At 35.8% G+C, this 19,963-nt stretch overlaps 1 protein-coding gene across 2 annotated transcripts in view; it reads right to left on the reverse strand.

The window, feature by feature from the left end:
- The window catches only part of LOC114648438 (uncharacterized), a 77,225-nt gene that overhangs the window by 40,303 nt on the left and 16,959 nt on the right, over positions 1–19,963 (reverse strand). For both annotated transcript variants that reach the window (XM_051925275.1, XM_051925276.1), the window contains exons 4-11: positions 18,148–18,250; positions 14,039–14,158; positions 13,671–13,787; positions 6,892–7,049; positions 2,300–2,446; positions 827–929; positions 412–540; positions 76–270 (exon numbers count right to left, since the gene is read on the reverse strand). In XM_051925275.1, the coding sequence (XP_051781235.1) occupies positions 76–270; positions 412–540; positions 827–929; positions 2,300–2,446; positions 6,892–7,049; positions 13,671–13,787; positions 14,039–14,158; positions 18,148–18,250 (1,072 nt within the window). The remainder of the gene's footprint in view (positions 1–75; positions 271–411; positions 541–826; positions 930–2,299; positions 2,447–6,891; positions 7,050–13,670; positions 13,788–14,038; positions 14,159–18,147; positions 18,251–19,963) is intronic.

The raw sequence follows: 19,963 nt of genomic DNA on the forward strand, positions 1-19,963 counted from the left end.
AATGAATCACTTGGGTCATAAAAAATAGTATTTACAAACCATGTACAATGATGAAGTTAGAACAAAAACACCTACTTTATTTAGAAGGGTATGAAAGTCATATACAGCTTTCAAGGTGCTGTATGGAAGGTCAACTGCCATGTGGAATCTCTCCTTTATAGCTTTCAAACTATCACAACAGCTATCCTCTAGTCCTGCGAAATCGCCCTCTGCAAGCCTCTTAAGATGAGCATGCTGAAGCAATACTTCTTCGGCATAGTGAATCAGCTCCTTCAAAGAAAAATCTGCATTAAGGACACATTTGTGTTCTAATAACAGTTTAAGTTTAAATTCATTACAGGATTTTATGAACATGCACACTAAATCAAAACAAACACTTCAGTACAACTTAATATGACATGCAGTACTCACCATGGCTGGCAGATAAACACTCTCTTCAAATTCAGTCTTTATTATTTCAGCTTCTTTTTTATCACTTGCAATAAGTACTTTGTACACATTGACCTTTTCCAATGTGAATTTTGTAATGTGTTCCATTATCTATTAGAGTTAGGGGGGGGAAAAAAAAACAAAAAAAAAACTGGTTACCTGAAACACAGCAACTGATCAAATTGCAGGCAATCTAAACAGCTCTTGCAACTGATCTTAATATGAATTCTGAACATTCTCCCCCACTATAAATGAATGGTAACACTGGGGAAGCACAAGAGAGCAAACTATTTCATCTCTTTCTTTATATATAAACACCCTTTGAATGGACAACTGCATTTTATACCAAAACATGCTGTACTATTTTTAGGAACTGGGAGCTAGTGCTTTGTTATACCTGTTCCACCTCAGACTTATGTTGGAAGTTCTTTAGTGGAATCTGTATTCTGCAAAGAACCAGTTGCCAGAGTAACTCCAACTTCTCCACTGCCAAAGTTATCCTGAAACACAGAAATCCAAATTTAAGAAAAGGAACAAGGCACTCCAAATATATATACCGACTGATGTACTTCAAAAACTGATGTGATCAATAGCTACCTGGAGGGAAAAAATACAAACTATGCTAATTTCAAAATACATTGAGTAGTATTGAACAATATTTCGTGCAAAGCACTGGGGTCACACAAAATAGTGAAAACAGAGGGACTTAATCTGCTAATTATGCAGTAAGTTTTCACAGATGACACTCGAGTCTTAATATATTTATGTTATTCTTGTCAGTGTGCAAATTTAACCAATTATTCGGTAGAAGAACATTAAGCATATACAATATTTCCTCAGAGACACTACCTTAAAAAAAAAAAAAAAAAAAAGGTATTTGATAACTCTGAAAATCTGTTCTTCCTGTTAAACTCATGGATAGTCAATTACCATGTCAGTGAATTGATGTGATCGAGATGTGCTGGCTATGCACTGGGTTGCCCAAGACATCAACTATACCATGACTGCATACATAAAAACAATAGATTTAAAAGGAGAACTCATGCATGCAATTTCTTACCAAAACAATCAACATGGCAGGGCTCCAACTTCACATTTAAACCCACATTTGCTACTTTTGGATAAAACACGTGGGAGGAGTTTTAAAGGGTGTATTTCACCATTGAAAATTTTGAATATTGTGAACAAAGCAGGCACAGTGGTTAGTGCTGCCACATCATAGCTTTAGGAGGTAAAAGTTCAATCCTGATCCAAATCACTTTGCGGACATAGGATTGCCCACTGGTACCTTAGTTGTTCCTGCATTTAGTTTAACAATTAAATTAGCATAGAATCAGCAAATTTGAGTGTACCCTGTGATGTAGTGGCACTACACACTGCATTATTTCCTGCCTTGTGATGTATGCTGTGGAAATAGGCTCAAGCTCCACACAAACCCTAAAATTAGATTAAGCAGACTGCAAAGGAATGGATGAAAATACAAATCAAAAAACATTCAGTGGCATAAACAATTTTGGAGAAGTAGCACACATATGCTATTGATCAAAAGCATTTAAACTACAACCCATTAAACAACTGGGTTTTAGGGTGGGAAGGGGTCTGTGTGCTTAGATGACAAAAGGTAAGAGGTTCCTACTTACAGTCTCAATGTTAAAAAAAAAAAAAAAAAAAAAAAAAATTACATATTAATGAAATCTCTTTTCAACAAAGTTAGAAACCAGCTCTAGAATCTCTCACATAATGGACCTCCAAGACACCATTGATTGTCTTTTGACACAGCATAGTATGCTTATTACTTAATAGAAAGGGCCAGGAAACCTTGAATTACTTTGCTTAAACATGGCAAAACAGTTTAAAAATATTCTCTTACCTGTCATAATTTTCTATCATTTCAAAGGCAACATGAGAAAAGAGAACAGTTCCTGCCATTGATTGGAAGCATGGGTCCCTATCTGGAAACTTGAGTTTTTCCACGATATGCTCACAATGAATCAACAAATCATCAAGACCAAGTTCCCTAGAATCAATATTAAAAATAGACAGTCAATTCCATTTTTTGATATTCTGTACTGTGTAAAGTGCACTGTTATAATGCTTCATAAAAATTTTACCACAAGAGCTTACACAGAATTTTATAAGCTATTTGTTAAATTAAATGCCATGCTCTCTATCAGAGCCTGAAGAAAACTTATGTCAAGTGTTTTGAGAGGTTAAGCTTCATGATCTTGCTCAAAGCATAAACAATCATGGGAAATGTAATCTGTAGCAGGCCTACTGCAGTTGTGTCAGATGGCGATGAAGTTGGAAACGTGTCCCTTGACAGAGCTTCCCTTCAGTGTTTCTAATTAGATAGTGACTTAATCAACAAGATTGTTGGCATGAGCAGCCAAAAATAAGGTCATTGTACTTGCTCTTCATAGGGAATAATTTGAAAGAACCTCCAAGAGAGTCACTGCTTCCTCAGAAAGAAGACAATAGAAATAATTAGGGAATCAAATGATTTGGCCTCCAGTATACCTCTCAAGGGAGGTATATCAGGCACGGTACTGTTCAGCAGACCTTTTGAAAGGGATTTTACTATACACTAAGGCAGGGGATCCTCAGCTCTGGTCCTGAAGGTGTGCAGTGGCTACCACTTTTCATTGAAACCCTTTTCTTAATTTGTGAACTATTTGTGCTGCTGCTGAGCTTCTTCTGAATTAAATTTTAACTTGTTTAAGCTTTGCTCCCCTGAATTTCTTCACTGTTGCTCTGTATTGCTTCATTTCTTTCCTTAAATGGCACCTAAACAAAAATGAAATGGGAAGTGAGTGAGACAACAGAAGACCAACTAAGTCAGGACCTCAAACTCCAAACAATTTCACTCCAACCAGTGGCTTAATTAGGTGCCGATTCTGGCTGTTAATCAGACCTGTTCTTTAATTCCATGGCTTGTTGCTGCTCTTTGTTCAATAGCATATATTTCAAAATTGATGCTTTCTTTTCGAAGACCACTGTTAAAATGTTTTGAGGACTTGAGCAGATCAACATTCCCAAGACCTTTATCTTTATTTTCAGATATTTTATGATGGACACAGCTGGGAATGTTTTAGCTCATTTTTGTATCTCATGATTTGGCTCCTAATTAAGGAAAAACAATTAAGGAGTCTGCATCTTCAAGGGCAAGCTAATTAAAATTAATTCAAAAGAAGTTAAGCAGAAAAAACTAATCAATTCAGAAAAAAGGCTCGAATGAATACCTACAGCCACTGCGGCCCTCTAGGACTGGAGCTGTGACTCCTGCACTGGGGTCTTTTCAGCATTATTATACATTATAATAATGTGAAAGTCTTGTCACCCAATTTTTGAGCAAATAACCAGAACATTTTGCTGGGAGAACTGGTATCTAACCATTTACTACTTGTGGACAATATCAACGAATCATTTTTACTTGATTAAGCAGGGTTCTAAATGTGTGTGTTAAATAATATTGTAGTAGGCTCTCTTTTCAGATTCACTATTCCTTGCTACAATTATAAAAGTTAGTAACATGAAAACTTGTGTTGCATATTGAAAACTAGACAAAACTATACTAACTACCTGAGAAATTACTGAAACTTGCCATTCACTAAAAAATGGCAAAACTTAATACCTATTATGGAAGAGAAAAAATGTATATATTAGCATAAATACCCATAAAATTAACAGCTTCTGAAGCATTAGATTTAGCATAAATTAGAATGTCAAACAAAGATATGTCAAGCAAATAGTTAAAAAAAACATTAGCCTTATTGCATTATTTTTAAGCTTGGAGCAGAATTACCAATTTGGGAAAGGAAGGGTAGAACAGGAAGAGAATGCCGTGTAGAAACTGCCCGAGGACAGAAACAAAGGGGAATAAGAAAAAAAAAAAAAAAAAAAAAAAAAAAAAAACACCTGTTGAGTGATACCAAAAACAAAATGTGCAAAAAATGGTCCTGGTAGGCCAGCTGGAATAGTGAGTCAGCAGAAACAGCAAAAACACCGATACTACGAGGTCAAGATGCAAATGTATGGAAAGAAAAATTAGTGTATTCATGTATTAGTATAAATAAATAAAAAATATAGAGAAATATATAAGCATTAACCTTAGAGCAGATATTAATGCAAGTCAGACCTGCCACGTAAAGAATTAAATAAAAGGTACATGCTATTTTTTTTTTTTTTTTTAATTAAAGCTTAGCTTCAGCCGCTAAATAGCTTGAAGGCCAAGGGAAAAGGGAAGTGATAAGAGTGACCAAATATGGAAGAAGGAACATCTGCCCAGCCAAAGACCAATCAAAAATAAGCAAAACAAAAACTAAAAATGAACAACAGACAAGTACCAGAGGCCAGAAACAGGGGAGTCAGGAGATAATAATGGTTCCCATAGGAACTCGAGGTACAGGCTGGGAAGGTGCAGAAAGGAGTCAGAAAAGCAGCAAATGAGTTAATTTGAGTGAGGTCGGAATGATAAGAAAACACTATATAAGTTTTGAGTCCGGAACTATTCAAGGCTCAACTCAATTTGGCCGTATTGGGTTGAGTCCATGTTTTTTATTATTGTTGATTTATTGCAATAAAACTATAGACTGTTTGCCTATCATCTGAGTCCGTCATTTCAGGTAAAAAGCCTTGTGGTGACAATTTTTTGCCACAACACTATTCATCAGCTTTTATTAAAAAGATCAGTTATTTTGAAAAAAGATGTCCATTATGCCAAAAAGAACAAACTATACCAATACAGTCAGGTGCCAGCTTACAGCCAACGGAGTTAAGGTTTTATGTGTGAAATTCTAGATATTGCTAAAACTACCCACTACAGGCTGTATGTCTTATCTATCATGTTCTTGTGGCAGTACTGCCAACCATAGAATGATACTCTGTTCTGAAGCAGTGAGAAGCAGTAGTGGAGCTGCAGAGGTAGCAGAAGGTATAATTACAAAAGCACAAAGATCTTCCCTTGGAGAAGATAAAAAAAAAATAAAAAATAAAAATAAAATCCAACTGCCTTCCTCATGGTATTCACACTCAAAAAGTGCACAAAGTTGGTGAAGCCAAGAATATTAGAACATTCAAACCAAAATATTATAATGTCCTATTTTTTACAATAGTTATTTACTTTAAATTATATATTATGGAATTAAAGCTACATTTGTAAGAAATTTTCTAAATAGGACACAGGTACACAATGGGTTAATGCAATTTTTTTTTTTTTACTTCAATGCATTTTAATACATTGCTGACAAAGATATAGTAACATTTCTTTGTGATCAACTTCATGCATGTTCAAACTACACAAGAAAGAAATGACCAGGAAAAAAAAGTGCAAATCCCCCTGTTCAAAATCCTGCACCACGCTACTAGAAACAGCAACAATGACAGCTCACTACATTAATACACACACACTCTAAAATGAATTTCAGAGAAGCAAATTCACAGTTTTGGGGGGGGGGTCTCACTGGATGCACCATAAATAAGGAATACAATTTATTCCAGGACATGTTATAAAAGGCACAGACAGTTCCTCAGAGTGTATATTCCTGAAGAACCGCAATTCTAAATTACATACGTAATTTATAACAAATACCATGGCTAAAATGTTCATAAAAAAATTAAAATAAATGTGTCATTTGTATTGTATTTTTTGAGTTGCTCATCATAGAAAACATTTCAACTACAGTTTTAAAAAATTTTAACAGCCATTTGTGCACAATGCTTATCAAAAAATTAAGAGGCACATAGACCTGTCAATCAGTGGGGTGCATATTGACCTGTGATGTAGTAGAATCCCATCTAGAGATTTTTTTTATGCCTTGTTCCAAAATCTACCTTCAAAAAGTTGCAACTCTGTACCTCTGAAACAGAGGACTCAGACTGACAATGGATGACAGCTACCTTTAATACTCAAAGCAATTTAAAAGTAAAAAATTGTCCAAGTTCACTTAATGCCAGCTTTAATCCTGGAGACATTTGGCAAGTTGCAAGGAGATGTTAAAAACAAAGAAATAGGCAGTCCCTTCATGTTTGTGGGAAGTGCATATGGAGGGTGTAAGTAGTATGTTCCAGTACACTGTCTTAAAGCTAAAGCTCTGCAATATGTCCAATAAAAAGGATGGTTTTCTATCCAACTAGGGCTTGGCCAGATCAACTGACAGTGCAGTTAATTCCCCCACTCCCACAAACTCAAACTCCAGAGCAACTTGTACTGTTTCCTGCGCACGGTCATTTTGCCTCACTATTCACCAGCTTTATGCTTTAAAAAAATGCCATACACATCTGGAACACCTTAATATCAGATGTATAAATAACTGAATCCTACCAGGGCAGCTTCTATAGGTCCTACTTACACCTTTGCTGCTGTATTCATCTAGGGTCACAAATATTATCTACCAATATATGCAGTAGTATGATCAACTTGTCAGATACGGTTCCCTTTGTTATACACAAATTGTAAAAATGTACCTTCTTAACTTGCTGCATTTATCTTCGTTTTTAAAAAAAAACTCCTCCAGGTTGGTAGCTGCAGGAAGAGACTGCAGACTTAAGGCTTGGAGTTCTGTGACGCATGATGGCAGTCTGCTGACAACAGCAAAAAACTCTCTAATGAACTTATCAATTTCCTGCAAAAGACAGCAAGCAGAATTCAAACAAAAGCATTACATGTAATTGCTACTTAATGGTTCACTAGTACATCTGGAGACTCAAAAGTATTCTCTTTAAAAGTTCTACTTGTCCAGTATCATAGGAGGCAGCATAGTACCAAGATATTATAAGCAATTACTTTTACTTAATATAGTAAAATTATACAGCCCATTGTGCTTACATCTGCATGATTTGTAAATTTGTTCATATACCAGAAATAGCTAATTTACAAATCATGCATATGTAAGCATATACTGTATAATAAACAAACACACACCACACAAACGATCAGGCTTACCCTGATATTCCGAGTCTTAGTTTACCCTTTGTTCAAGTGCTCTGGATGAGTCTTTATCATAAATTTGTTTGTGGTACTCTTGTAGTGTATTGTATTCTTTTTTTGGTTTTTGCGTTTCCTGTATTTGTGTTTTTGGTGATTTTTTTTTCCTTTTGCTTCTTTGAATTTTATAATCTAGCAAAATACCCGCGCTTCGCAGTGGAGAAGTAGTGTGTTAAAGAAGTTAAGAAAAATAAAAGTTTAAAAATAATGTAACATGATTGTCAATGTATTTGTTTTGTCACTGTTATGAGTGTTGCTATCAAGGATTTGATTATCATTATTTCTTTCAACCAGGTTCGTATTTGGAGAACATGTGTTCAAGTTACATTCCGCGTTTGTCAACCGTTTTAATGATACAACAGGTTTCATTGATAACTTTGTGTCTATGTTGTCAGAGTTGAAACATTCATAAACATTGAAGTGTCCACTACCCAAATCGCTACCAGTGAATCCAAGATGTTTAACAGGCATTCCCGGTTGTCCAGAGGTGTAAAATATTTCTCCATTTCTATACACTTGAAAGCGACAATGAAACAATTCCACGGCAGCTATCAGTTCACATGCAGAACCATAGGTTGAGAGCTTCAACATTTCACTGTTATAGTGGTCCTGTGTAGTATAATTGTCTCCTGTATTGTCATCAGTCCACACCTTAAACCCATCCCAGTCAATCAGTACATAAGACAATGTCTCTGCAGATATGAAGGCTGAGACTGATATGGCTATGCAATAAGTAAGACAATGGAAGAGGCAGGCGCAATCTCTGAGCATAGAAACCACTGGGTACGGGTTGGTGAAATTGTGATTGATGGTGATCACCGGAATAGACAAGTTATTGAGGATAAACTTGCACCTGTTGAGAAAAAGTATGAAGGAAGGAGAGAAGCAGTGGAGCAGGGAATGAAAAGCAGAAGTCAGCACAAGGAAGACATGTGAGCAAGTAAGGAAGCCCAACAATGACAGTCTTGGAGCAGTGGAGTAAACGAAAAGGCAGGAGTTATATTATATATATACACATACATACACATACATACATACATATACATACACATATACTGTACATACACATATACACATATATACATATATATACATACATATATACATATACACATATACGTGTGTGTGTGTATATATATTACACACACATATATATTACTGTGCAAAAGTTTTAGGCAGGTGTGAAAAAAAATGCTGTACACAAAGAATGCTTTCAAAAATGGAAGTGTTAATCATTTATTTTCATCAAATCAACAAAATGCAGTGAATGAAAAGAGAAATCTAAATCAAAAATCAATCAATCAAATCAATATTTGGTGTGACCACCCTTTGCCTTCAAAACAGCATCAATTCTTCTAGGTATACTTGCACACAGTTTTTGAAGGAACTCGGCTGGTAGGTTGTTCCAAACATCTTGGAGAACTAACCACAGATCTTCTGTGGATGTAGGCTCCCTCACATCCTTCTGTCTCTTCATGTAATCCCAGACACACTCGATGTTGAGATCAGGGCTCTGTGGGGGCCATACCATCACTTCCAGGACTTCTTGTTCTTCTTTATGCCGAAGATAGTTCTTAATGACTTTGGCTGAATGTTTGGGGTCGTTGTCCTGCTGCAGAATACATTTGGGGCCAATCATATGCCTCCCTGATGGTATTGCATGATGGATAAAGTATCTGCCTGTATTTCTCAGGCATTGAGAACACCATTAATCCTGACCAAATCTCCAACTCCATTTGCAGAAATGCAGTCCCAAACGTTCAAGGAACCTCCACCATGCTTCACTGTTGCCTGCAGACTCTCATTGTACCACTCTACAGCCCTTCGACTAACAAACTGCCTTCTGCTACAGCCAAATATATCAAATTTTGACTCATCAGTCTAGAGTACCTGCTGCCATTTTTCTGTACCCCAGTTCCTGTGTTTTCGTGCATACTTGAGTCGCTTGGCCTTGTTTCCACATTGGAGGTATGGCTTTTTGGCTGTAACTCTTCCATGAAGACCACTTCTGGCCAGACTTCTCCGGACAGTAGATGGGTGTACCAGTGTCCCACTGGTTTCTGCCAGTTCTGAGCTGATGGCACTGCTGGACATCTTCCGATTTCGAAGGGTAACAAGCTTGATGTGTCTTTCATCTGCTGCACTAAGTTTCCTTGGCCGACCATTGTGTCTACGATCAATGTTGCCCGTTTTTGTGCTTCTTCAAAAGAGCTTGAACAGCACATCTTGAAACCCCAGTCTGCTTTGAAATTTTTGTCTGGGAGAGACCTTGCTGATGCAGTATAACTACCTTGTGTCTTGTTGCTGTACTCAATCTTGCCATGACATGAAACCGTCTTCCACAACCTTGCCTTGGTGGCAGAGTTTGGCTGTTCCTCACCCAGTTTAAAGACTCCTACACAGCTGTTTCTGTTTCAGTTAATGACTATGTTTCAACCTACGTGTGACATAGATGATCATTAGGACCTGTTTGGTATAATTGGTTGATCATACACCTGACTATAATCCTACAAAATCCCTGACTTTGTGCAAGTGTACCTATAAGAATTGATGCTGGTTTGAAGGCAAAAGGTACTGTAATAACACCAAATATTGATTTGATTTAGATTTTTCTTTTGTTCAATCACTTTGTTTATTGTTATCAATTTACAAAATGCAATCATTTATATTTCTGAAAGCATTCTTTGTTTACAGCATTTTTTCACACCTGCCTAAAACTTCTGCACAGTACTGTATATTTATTTTCTCCTTACAGGACACTGAACACAGTATGATTTTGTGATGATCAAATCAGTAGGATCTAAAACTGAAGCACACATTATATGATACTAAACTTACAATGGAACATACCAGTCACTTAACATCAAACTCACGACTGAAGTCACCGAACTTGTATATCACACATACCACGTATGATGGTGTTTCTCCAATATGTATTTAGGATTAGATCTTGCCTGGAAAAGGGTGATAATATACTCCAATCTCATATTGCCTTCTACTTAAATCTTACATGACATATTTCTTAACTATGCTTCAAGGCCTTAGACACTGATATATTTATTCTCTTTTACCCACCCACTTTGAAGTTAGGGAGTATTCAGTGTAAATGATCACCGTTATCCAGTGTCTAATACATTGTTAGCTCACCTTCATGATTTGGATGAACAAGACCTACTGCACTATTCCTTGAGACAATTTTAGTTATCTAAATAGTGGGATGGGCAAGAATTGGGGAGTTTATTCAGTAGAGCTCAGTACAGCTTTTTACTAAATATTGCAGTCTGTTCAATACAGCTCATTTGTAACCCCCCTGAACAAATTTAAAACATTTCCATTTCTCCAAAAAATCATTAGGAATCAAAGAAAAATGTAAGCAATAAAACATTATTGCATAGTTTGAGAAACAGACTGGACACTGAATTTTTTGTAGCCTCTAGGTCTGTGAAAGGCAACCTTTTTCGAGTTGCAGCACACAAAGTCCAAAAATTTTCTTTTGTCGGTGCACCTGAGAGACTGCCCATAAATAAAGTAGTGACGACACAATCTATGGACAATCGCCAATAAAAACAGTTAATTTTACAAGTGTGAAAGACATTTTATTAATAAAGGAATCAAAGGATAAATCTTTAATTAATGTGAACATTGAGATTGTGTTTCAGCACATATGTATGGCGATGCAGTGACGGATCATCATCAGATGGAATGAAAACATATTTAAGATAATCATCGTATTTCCGCTTATTACCTGTTGATGTTACAGTTTTCTTCATCTTGCCTGTTCTTGTTCGGTTTATCTTATCACTTGCATCTTTTCTAATTAGAAATCTCTCCATCTAAGTTTATTCTAAAAACTCCCAAAAAACTATGTATGAATTTTTCTAGATAAAGTTTAATTAAAATTACCGTAAATAAAAAGCGAGTGATAATTGTTGAGAATTAAATTACAAGGAAGTATCGATTGCTTGCGTCACAACAAAATGTTTTTCACCACAAAGAACTGGAAAAGGTCACGGAGTTTACAAAGTTTACTGTGTTGATCAGCGGCGTCAGAGCGAAAATAAGGTTAATTTTTCCATAGTAATACTCAGACGATTAAGTGGTGAGAACTGCAGCGATACCCTCTCGTCGTCAAGAGCCGAAATGTAGCGTTCGTATTTTCTCGTTCTATATTTGCTCCGCCTTCTTCTATCCGTACAATGAGCGAGATCTTCTAACTGCGTGACTAAGTCTCACGAGATGTGTTTTTGACACCTCTGGTGTTGATATTATGATGAATGGAGAACATCGAAAATTTTAAACTTACATTCGTTTATTCAACAATCTGATGTTTTTCCAACATAATGTTTTTAAAAAAAAAAAAAAAAAAATGTATCTTTTTAAATCAACCAAAAGTTCAAAAACACTAGCAATTTAAAATATTTTACAAAAGTTTTTGCGGCGCCCCTAGAAAATTCCACGGTGCACCTGTTGCCCGACAGTGCTCTAGGTGGAGCACTTCCGTTCAAAATTACTGAAGAACTGGCAGTTTACTCTTACAAAATTATTCTTGGAGCATCCAGTGAATTTATTCACACATTGTGTAGAGACTTGAGATTCAGTTTTTTTTTTTTTTTTTTAACAAGTTGATGATTTCTCATTTTGACAGTGATATTTTCACACACACACACACACACACACACACACACACACACACACACACACACACACACACACACACACAATTATATATACACATACAATCACAATAAACTTGATCATTGTAGCCTTTGGTACATTATATAATGAAGGGCTTATAGCAAATGATAAAACTGAAGATTAACAGCTGCTCTGAAATACTCCAAATGTTTTTTCGTTCTTAAAAGGTGACCAGACATTCTCAGGATTCTCAGTAATAGTGAGCAGAAGGCAGGAACCGACCCTGGAGAGGGTACACATTGCTCCCAAGTCCAGTATAGTAAAAAGGTTAAAACCGGTCTTTAATACAACACATTACTCCTCTGTAGCTTTTCTTTGTCAGCTGAAGTCAGGGAAGCACAGGCTTTATTGCATTCTCTAAGCTCAGCCATCATTGAAAAGGAGGACTAAGCACAGTCTGGCTCAAGATGCTCCCCCAATTTTGAGAGTTTCTACACATTCATTTTCTTTCATACTGAGGGTGCAATATTACATGAAACAAAATACACAAACATTAAGCACAAGCAACTATTACAAATTAAAAAAAAAAAAAAAAAAAAAAAAACCCACCATCATCTTATTTTCCTCAGTAGGCATGTTTTTTTATACTTTGGCACTTACACACATCAGTCAGTGCACAAGGTACTTTATCAACCGCAGTCTTGGCAAAAACATTACACATATATGCAGAATTCTTTACGTTAAAAGAAATTAGCGACCTTTTCCTACACTATGCAGATAATTTAACAACATTAAACAAAATCAACCAAACGACTTTTCAGCTGCTAATCAGGTCAGATTAATTTCTTTCATAATACAGCTAGCTTCACCACGGCAACTAAACAATAGATGTGCATCTATGCTACATCTCATTTACAAGTAGGTTTTCCAACAAGGTACCCCCTGACCAGGGGAGGGAAGGACACCGATTTATCATTATGATCTGCAGATAATGCAGCTGTGGGATCACTTTTAGTGTAATAAATACTGAGTACATATCAGTTTATTCTGTGCTTACATTTTTCCTCTTCAATTATGTTATTTGAAGTTAATTTAACCTCAAGCAAAAGAATAAATTATGCTGGTGTACAAGGGGCATGATATGCACATGTACTTTTCCCAGTGTTTAACTAGCTACATAATGGGGTTCTATTTTGCTGTCAGGAGCAAATGCTGGACAAGTAAGAGGAAATGTACAAGCTAAAGTAGCCCCTTTTAATGTAAATCTCAAATGATAAACCATTTCATAATTGAGGTTGCACAGAATGTCTATTTTAAGACATTTTGACATTTTAAAACTGTTTAGCATGTTCTTTGAGATATGAACAAAAATTAAACTTTCCCAACAAATTCTTGAGAATAGGTGTGTGACTTACAAAGAAAAAGATAGAGAGAGAGAGAGAGACACACAGACAGAGAGAGACTATTAATCCCAAGGGGAAATTCACAACATTCATATACACTATGAACTCTTTAAAAACAAAAATTGGCAGAACTTGCATACTAACAGTAAACATCTCACTGCGCTGGTTTTCTAGTCAGAAAAAAAAAATTCAAGCATAAATAGTTACAAAAGCAGTCATACCTTAATAAACAATGCCCAGTTTCTGTGGCAGTAAACTAGATATCCACCAAAATCTGCTGTCAGCTGGCTTCGATCTATGTAATTGAAAAGTTCATAGCAACTATTCACAAAAATGCACTAAAAGAGAAATGGAGAATGGAAAAATAAAATTTGTAGCTAAACACATTTCAAGCGTTTGTTTTACCATAATTTTACATACAGTATACACACACACACACACAGATATGCACACATTTCACATCACAGAAAATATTGTGGGAGGAAAAACAAGCACACAAATATCACATAAAATGATTAAAACAGGCAAATAGCACAAATACCCCAGCAATTTGTTGAAAAAACCCTTACCATATGTTTTAAATCTTTACCTTTGGGGATGTCAACGGAGATCTTCTGGACGTCTTACTAAGAGATTTAATGAAGTGCTTCTTTACATACTTTTTTTGGGGCTGGATGATGTACATAGCACTGATAGTTTCTGTAGAAGACTAAAAAAGAAATTGATTGTTACCTTTTCTTAAAAATTAAGACAAATTTTTGTCTTAACATCCATTTACTCTATTCCTAACCTCACTTAACCCAAATATGGTACACGGAGAATCAGTCTATCTTGGTAGCATCAGAAATTAACAGGAAACACAATCACCTGAATAGGATGTTCATACTGTACATTGCATGGCACTCCCACACAAATCAGGTAGGGCCAATTGTCACCAACCAACCTAACAAACAGCTTTGGGGGTTGTATAGATAAATGTGCCAATAGAAACCCATGCAAAAACTACACCGATAGAGAAGGCTTTTTGACCTTTGATGTACCACTGTTACCCACATCAAGTACTTAACTATATAAATAAAATTCAAAATCTACAATTCTGAAAAACACATGACCAATGGCAGTACAAACAAATGCTTGTATTATGAGATATAATAAATGGTCAACTTAATTACATTCTGAACTAGAAGACATTTGAAGCAAAAAAATTAAGCGTAATTTTAACAGCCAAATCTCCCCTTGTGGACAAAACATTCAACAGTGCCATACATCAAGATGTGGTCCTAGTGCCAAAGAAATGACATTCCAGTGATCCCAAGGACTTCAGACCAGTTGCTCTTATTTCAAACATCATGAAACCCCTTGAGACGCTGGTACTAAAATAGCTGACCACTGGTCTCAGAGCATTTGAAGCCACTGAAATTTGCCTATCAGCCTACATGCGCCACAGGGCTTACTCCTGCTTGGGCAAAGCTGGCACCACAGTCAAGATAATGTTCCTTGACTTTTCCAGTAGTTTTAACACCATTCTGTTTCACCGAATAGGGAAAACAGTCAAGGATTAGAATCTTGACAACCCCACAACTTCCTGGATCATGAACTACCTAAGCAAAAGACAACAGTTTGTGAGGTGGAGGAACTGCGTCAGAAATGGTGGTGTGTAATACTGAAGTACCTCAGGGAAATATCCAGTCTCCTTTCCCATTTACCCTGTACACAAGACTTCCAGCACTGTACCAGCTGCTGCAATATACAGAAATTTTCAGATGACTTGTTCATCAGAGGCTGCATTAATAATGAAGAGTCAAAGAGCAGGAAGGTTGTTGAGGATTTCGTCTTATGGTACAGGGTCAACAACCTGAAACTGAACATTAGCTAGACAAAAGAGCTGGTGATGGACCTCCTACATGCAAGCAAGATACTGGAAATTTTCTACCAGTCCAAAAACAGTCCCTAAGCAAAATTATCAGGAATGCCTGCACCATCACAGGGAGAACCCTGGACACACTGGAAGCTGTTGTGGAAAACAGGATGGCAAAAATGGATGCCATGAAAAATCCTCTGCACCCCCTTCCAGGAGATACTCTCTTGGAGCTCTTTTAGCCAAAGACCCATTTGAAAAACAGTGTCCTAAGAAGCATATTTGGGTCTCTTTTCTGCTATCAGGCAATTCAATGCTTCAATCTGGTGTACTGGTTAAGATTTTATTTATCTATTGATTGATTGACTGGCTTTATCTGTCCATTTCTGTAAAGGTGGTGAACCATGAAGAAATTCTCAAACTTACTCAATCCTGGTGGTATTGTTCAGGACACTCAGTTTCTACCCACAACCCCAAAAATGTACAGATTGGGTTCATTGATTATATTAAATTGTGCCTATGAAAAAAGTGTGTGTGTGCATGCATGAGTGGGACTTGCAATGGCTCCTAGGATAGGCTTCAGCCTCCTGTGACCCTATATTGGATTAAGTAGGCATTAGAAAGTTACCCACAAAGATTAACAACAAATCTTGAAATGGTTCAATAAAATGAAGTACAACTAGATTTAAAAAACTCTAATAATTTGAACTTACATAGTGAAATAACAAGCAACACACTTTAATGCTGAAAAACTGCTTGATGCCATTTCTTCATATTAATGAATTAGTACCTCGTCATTTGTCCCAATGAACCTGGAGCTGCTAGTTTTCGTTTCAAGCATTTCACCAGCTTTTAGGGGTCAAATGTTAAATGAGCACAGGTTGTTTATAGAAACCAGCTAAAAAATTAAGCAAGACTTGCATAGATGGTCAACCCTTCATCTCACTTTAGCTGGAAGAATTAACATTGTTAAGATGAATATCCTTCCGAAGCTTCTTATTTCAAAACATTCCAATATACATCAAATCGTTTAAGAAATTAGATTCAACCATAACCACATTTATTTGGAATTCAAAACATCCACGTATCTAAAGAGCGACAGTACAAAGACTTAAGGCAGAAGGTGGCATGGCTCTACCTAACTTTCAATTTTATTACTGGGCAGCAAACTTACAAACTATAAAAACCTGGACATGGACACAAATAGATGAACATACACAGGCTTGGTCCGCAATAGAAATAAAATCCTGCAATACTTCTTTATATGCCTTGCTTTGTACCCCAATAAATGCAAGTTATCGCCAATATAGTACTATACCAATGTAGGAAGCATTTTAAGATGGAGAAGCTTTTATATGTGACACATCTGCATGAGAACCACCATTTTCAACCCTCGCAAACATATGCAGTTTTTAATGTTTGGAAAACATTTGGGATTAAAATCACTTGGAGATCTGCACATAGAGAACGTCTTTTTATCCTACGAACAATTACATTCCAAATTTAACTTTCCAGCAACATTTCTTTCACTACCTTCAAATTGGAAACTTTGTTAAACGGAACCTGCCCAATTTTCCTCACTTCCCACCTCCCTCTATGCTGGAAAAAATATTGCTCAGTTTCGAGGACTTAAACAGCATTTCTGCAATACTATATATAAAACCATTTTACAGTCCCTCCCTTTCAAAGATCCAAGAGGACAGTGGGAAAAGGATCTCTCACTCAACATATCAGAAAAGAAGTGGAAGGTAGCAATGCAGAGAATTCACTCAAGCTCCATATGTGTAAAGCATACAATCATTCAACTCAAAATTATATATCGAAAACATCTGTCTCGTTTAAAATTGCCCAAAATGTTTCCAGGGCAAAATCCAACATGCGAATGCTGCAATCATGTTACAGCCTCATTGGGCCATATGTTTTAGGCCTGCACCAAATTAACATTCTGGACCAAAATTTTTAAATGCCTTTCAGACAGCCTTTGCGTCACAATCCCGCCTAAGTAACAGCTGTGTTTGGCATACTTCTAGATGGGCTTAAAGTGGAGAAGGACAAACAAACTGAATTGCCTTTACTACACTATTGGCATGTAATGTTATCTTCCACAACTGGAAGAATCCTAACTCTCCTCTTTTAAGTTGGTGGGTAACTGATGTTATATACTATTTGAAATTGGAAAAAATCTAATTCTCACTTAGAGGATCTGTGCAGAACTTTTTCAAAACCTGGCAGGATCTAAATCAATAACATTTTAGAATAAGCATTTAAAGCACTGAGGAAGCAGATTCTCTACCCATTTCTTTTTCTTCTCCATTTATCTTTATTCACTTATTAATTCATCTATTTTCACTAGCTTTAAGTTTTACTCTGCTGGCCATGCTCTCTTTCTCAGGGGTGTGGGTTGATTTGATTTCAATCCTATTTTTGTAAAAATTGATCTATTTGTATGGAATGTCGTGGGATTACAATAAAAAAGCAATGGTAGGCAATAAAGTGTCCCAAACTGGTTTCATTTTGCATTTTCATTAATATGTCAAAAATGTCTTACTAAGTAAATTCCATTTCCTATAAACCTAAACTTAATAGGTTGGGTTAGGAAGTGATTGGACAGACTAGTATCACAAATCAAAAGTTGATTTTTATGCTAAAATATGAAGTTTAGCTACAGCTTGCTCAACTTAAAATTTTGACACCAATTTGAGCCATAATTAAACAGCAAATGAACAGATGGCACAAGTTACTGTATATTTGCACATATTATTCTTGGTACTCTGCATTGCTTTTAAAACAAAATTTAGATCTCTTTATAACATTGAGAAACTTGAGGAAAATAAACTTACCTGAATCTCTAAAAGAGTTTCAGCAATGAATCGTACAGTCTTCAAAGCAGTCAGTCGAAGATCCACCACTACTGAAACCTTGCACATGTTTCTCTGGTGTTTACTGAAACAGTGAATGCAGATGCTTTTAAATACACTAATGGCTACTATGTTATATTTTAGGAATACAATACCAAAAGAGGAATGTTAGAGTTAGTTTAAATTATTTTTAAAATTCAATGTGTGACACTATGTATCATTGATACAGTATTTATTTATTTTACTTATGGTAAAAATGCACAATTTCACAAACAAAAACTTTACTACTGCATTGAAAAAAGTAAAAAAGAAGTTGGTCTTGTATAAAATTATTGTGGCTAGTTTAAAAAAAAAAAAAAAAAAAAAATCTGCTATACATTGAAAATTTGAGAATTGCATAATTCTAGTGTTTAATCAACTAGGATTTTTGAGTCGGATTTCAAATACTAAAATGTTAAAAGTGGTGAAACATCTGCCATAATAATTAAAATACTTAAGACAATACTGCTTTACAGGCAACTCTGGAAAACCTGAAATACATACCCACATGTATCAATTTTCTGATGATGCAATTATTAAAAAAAACACCACACATATCCCAACAGCACTAGGTACAAGGTAGGATTAAATCCTGGATCAGTCACCAGTTCATCGAAAGGTAGTCTGTGCAATTACAAAATGGCCAACTGAGCCACTAGAATTGGCAAAACTCATTTTAGGAGGATGTACATGGAAAACTAGATTATTAAAAAAATTAAATACTACTCCCCCCCCCCCCCCCTTTTATTTCAATATTCACAATATCAAAGGACACACATTCACAACAAAATGCTTCAATTTTCAGTCACGTAACTATTATGGAATTTGTAGTGTGCCCCTCAAAGGAAGATGTGAATAATTTGAAACGTGCTCATTTAATTGGTGACTAAATTGACCCTATAGAAGTGAGGGACTGTGCCTCACCTATACTGTAACTCAAGGTTCAGAAAGTGGTGTGAAAAAATTTCAAAATGAATGGAATTTCAGGCAATTTTTTTTTCACTGCAATGTAAAGTAAGAAAAATGCTTTTGATATGGAGGAAAGCCCTTTTTACAAAAACTACACCACAGGAAGCCTAATTATGCGTACTGTTTTAGTATCACAATGATTGTATATAAGATTTTTAAAGCATTTCTTTTCAAATAATTGTCAGTCAAAACATCCAGAACTCATCCGGTAGGGTTAATTTTTTTTTTTAAATATATAAACATTCCTGGCTTCTGGCTCACTAAGGCAAGTTATCTACCACTCCACAGGATTTAACTTGTATACTTAATTTCACTGTTAAGGAAGTAATTATTGAGTTAACTTTGTCTACATACCCTACATAATCATACTAATTCTTTCCTTGTTTTTATAAACCTTGACCTGTAAAGCCCAGCTTTCTTTCCTTGATCTACAGACTTTTGTCAAGAAGCAACTTGGACCCTGTAAAAGTGATGCTACAGGCTGTGGTTTTTTTCTTTTAAAATTGCAAAACACATTCAGAAAAGAATAGCACCATAAAGTATTCCAGAATATTTGTTAATGGATTTTGAATTTAGAAAAAAAAAAAAAAAAAAAAAAAAAAAATGGATTTCCATAATAGGCTACAAGTCTGGTGTTGCCAACATGTTGATATTTGATATTTTGCTAACTCCAAGAATGAAATTGTTGACAAAAAGCTGAACATTTTAGAAAGTGACAAACGTTGCACATGCACAGCATGCTAAACAATTCAAATTTAGATAAAAGATTAACACCAATTCTCTGCTTGGT

The sequence above is a fragment of the Erpetoichthys calabaricus genome, chromosome 3, assembly GCF_900747795.2.
Source record: "Erpetoichthys calabaricus chromosome 3, fErpCal1.3, whole genome shotgun sequence".
NCBI classification, from domain to species: Eukaryota; Metazoa; Chordata; class Cladistia; order Polypteriformes; family Polypteridae; genus Erpetoichthys; species Erpetoichthys calabaricus.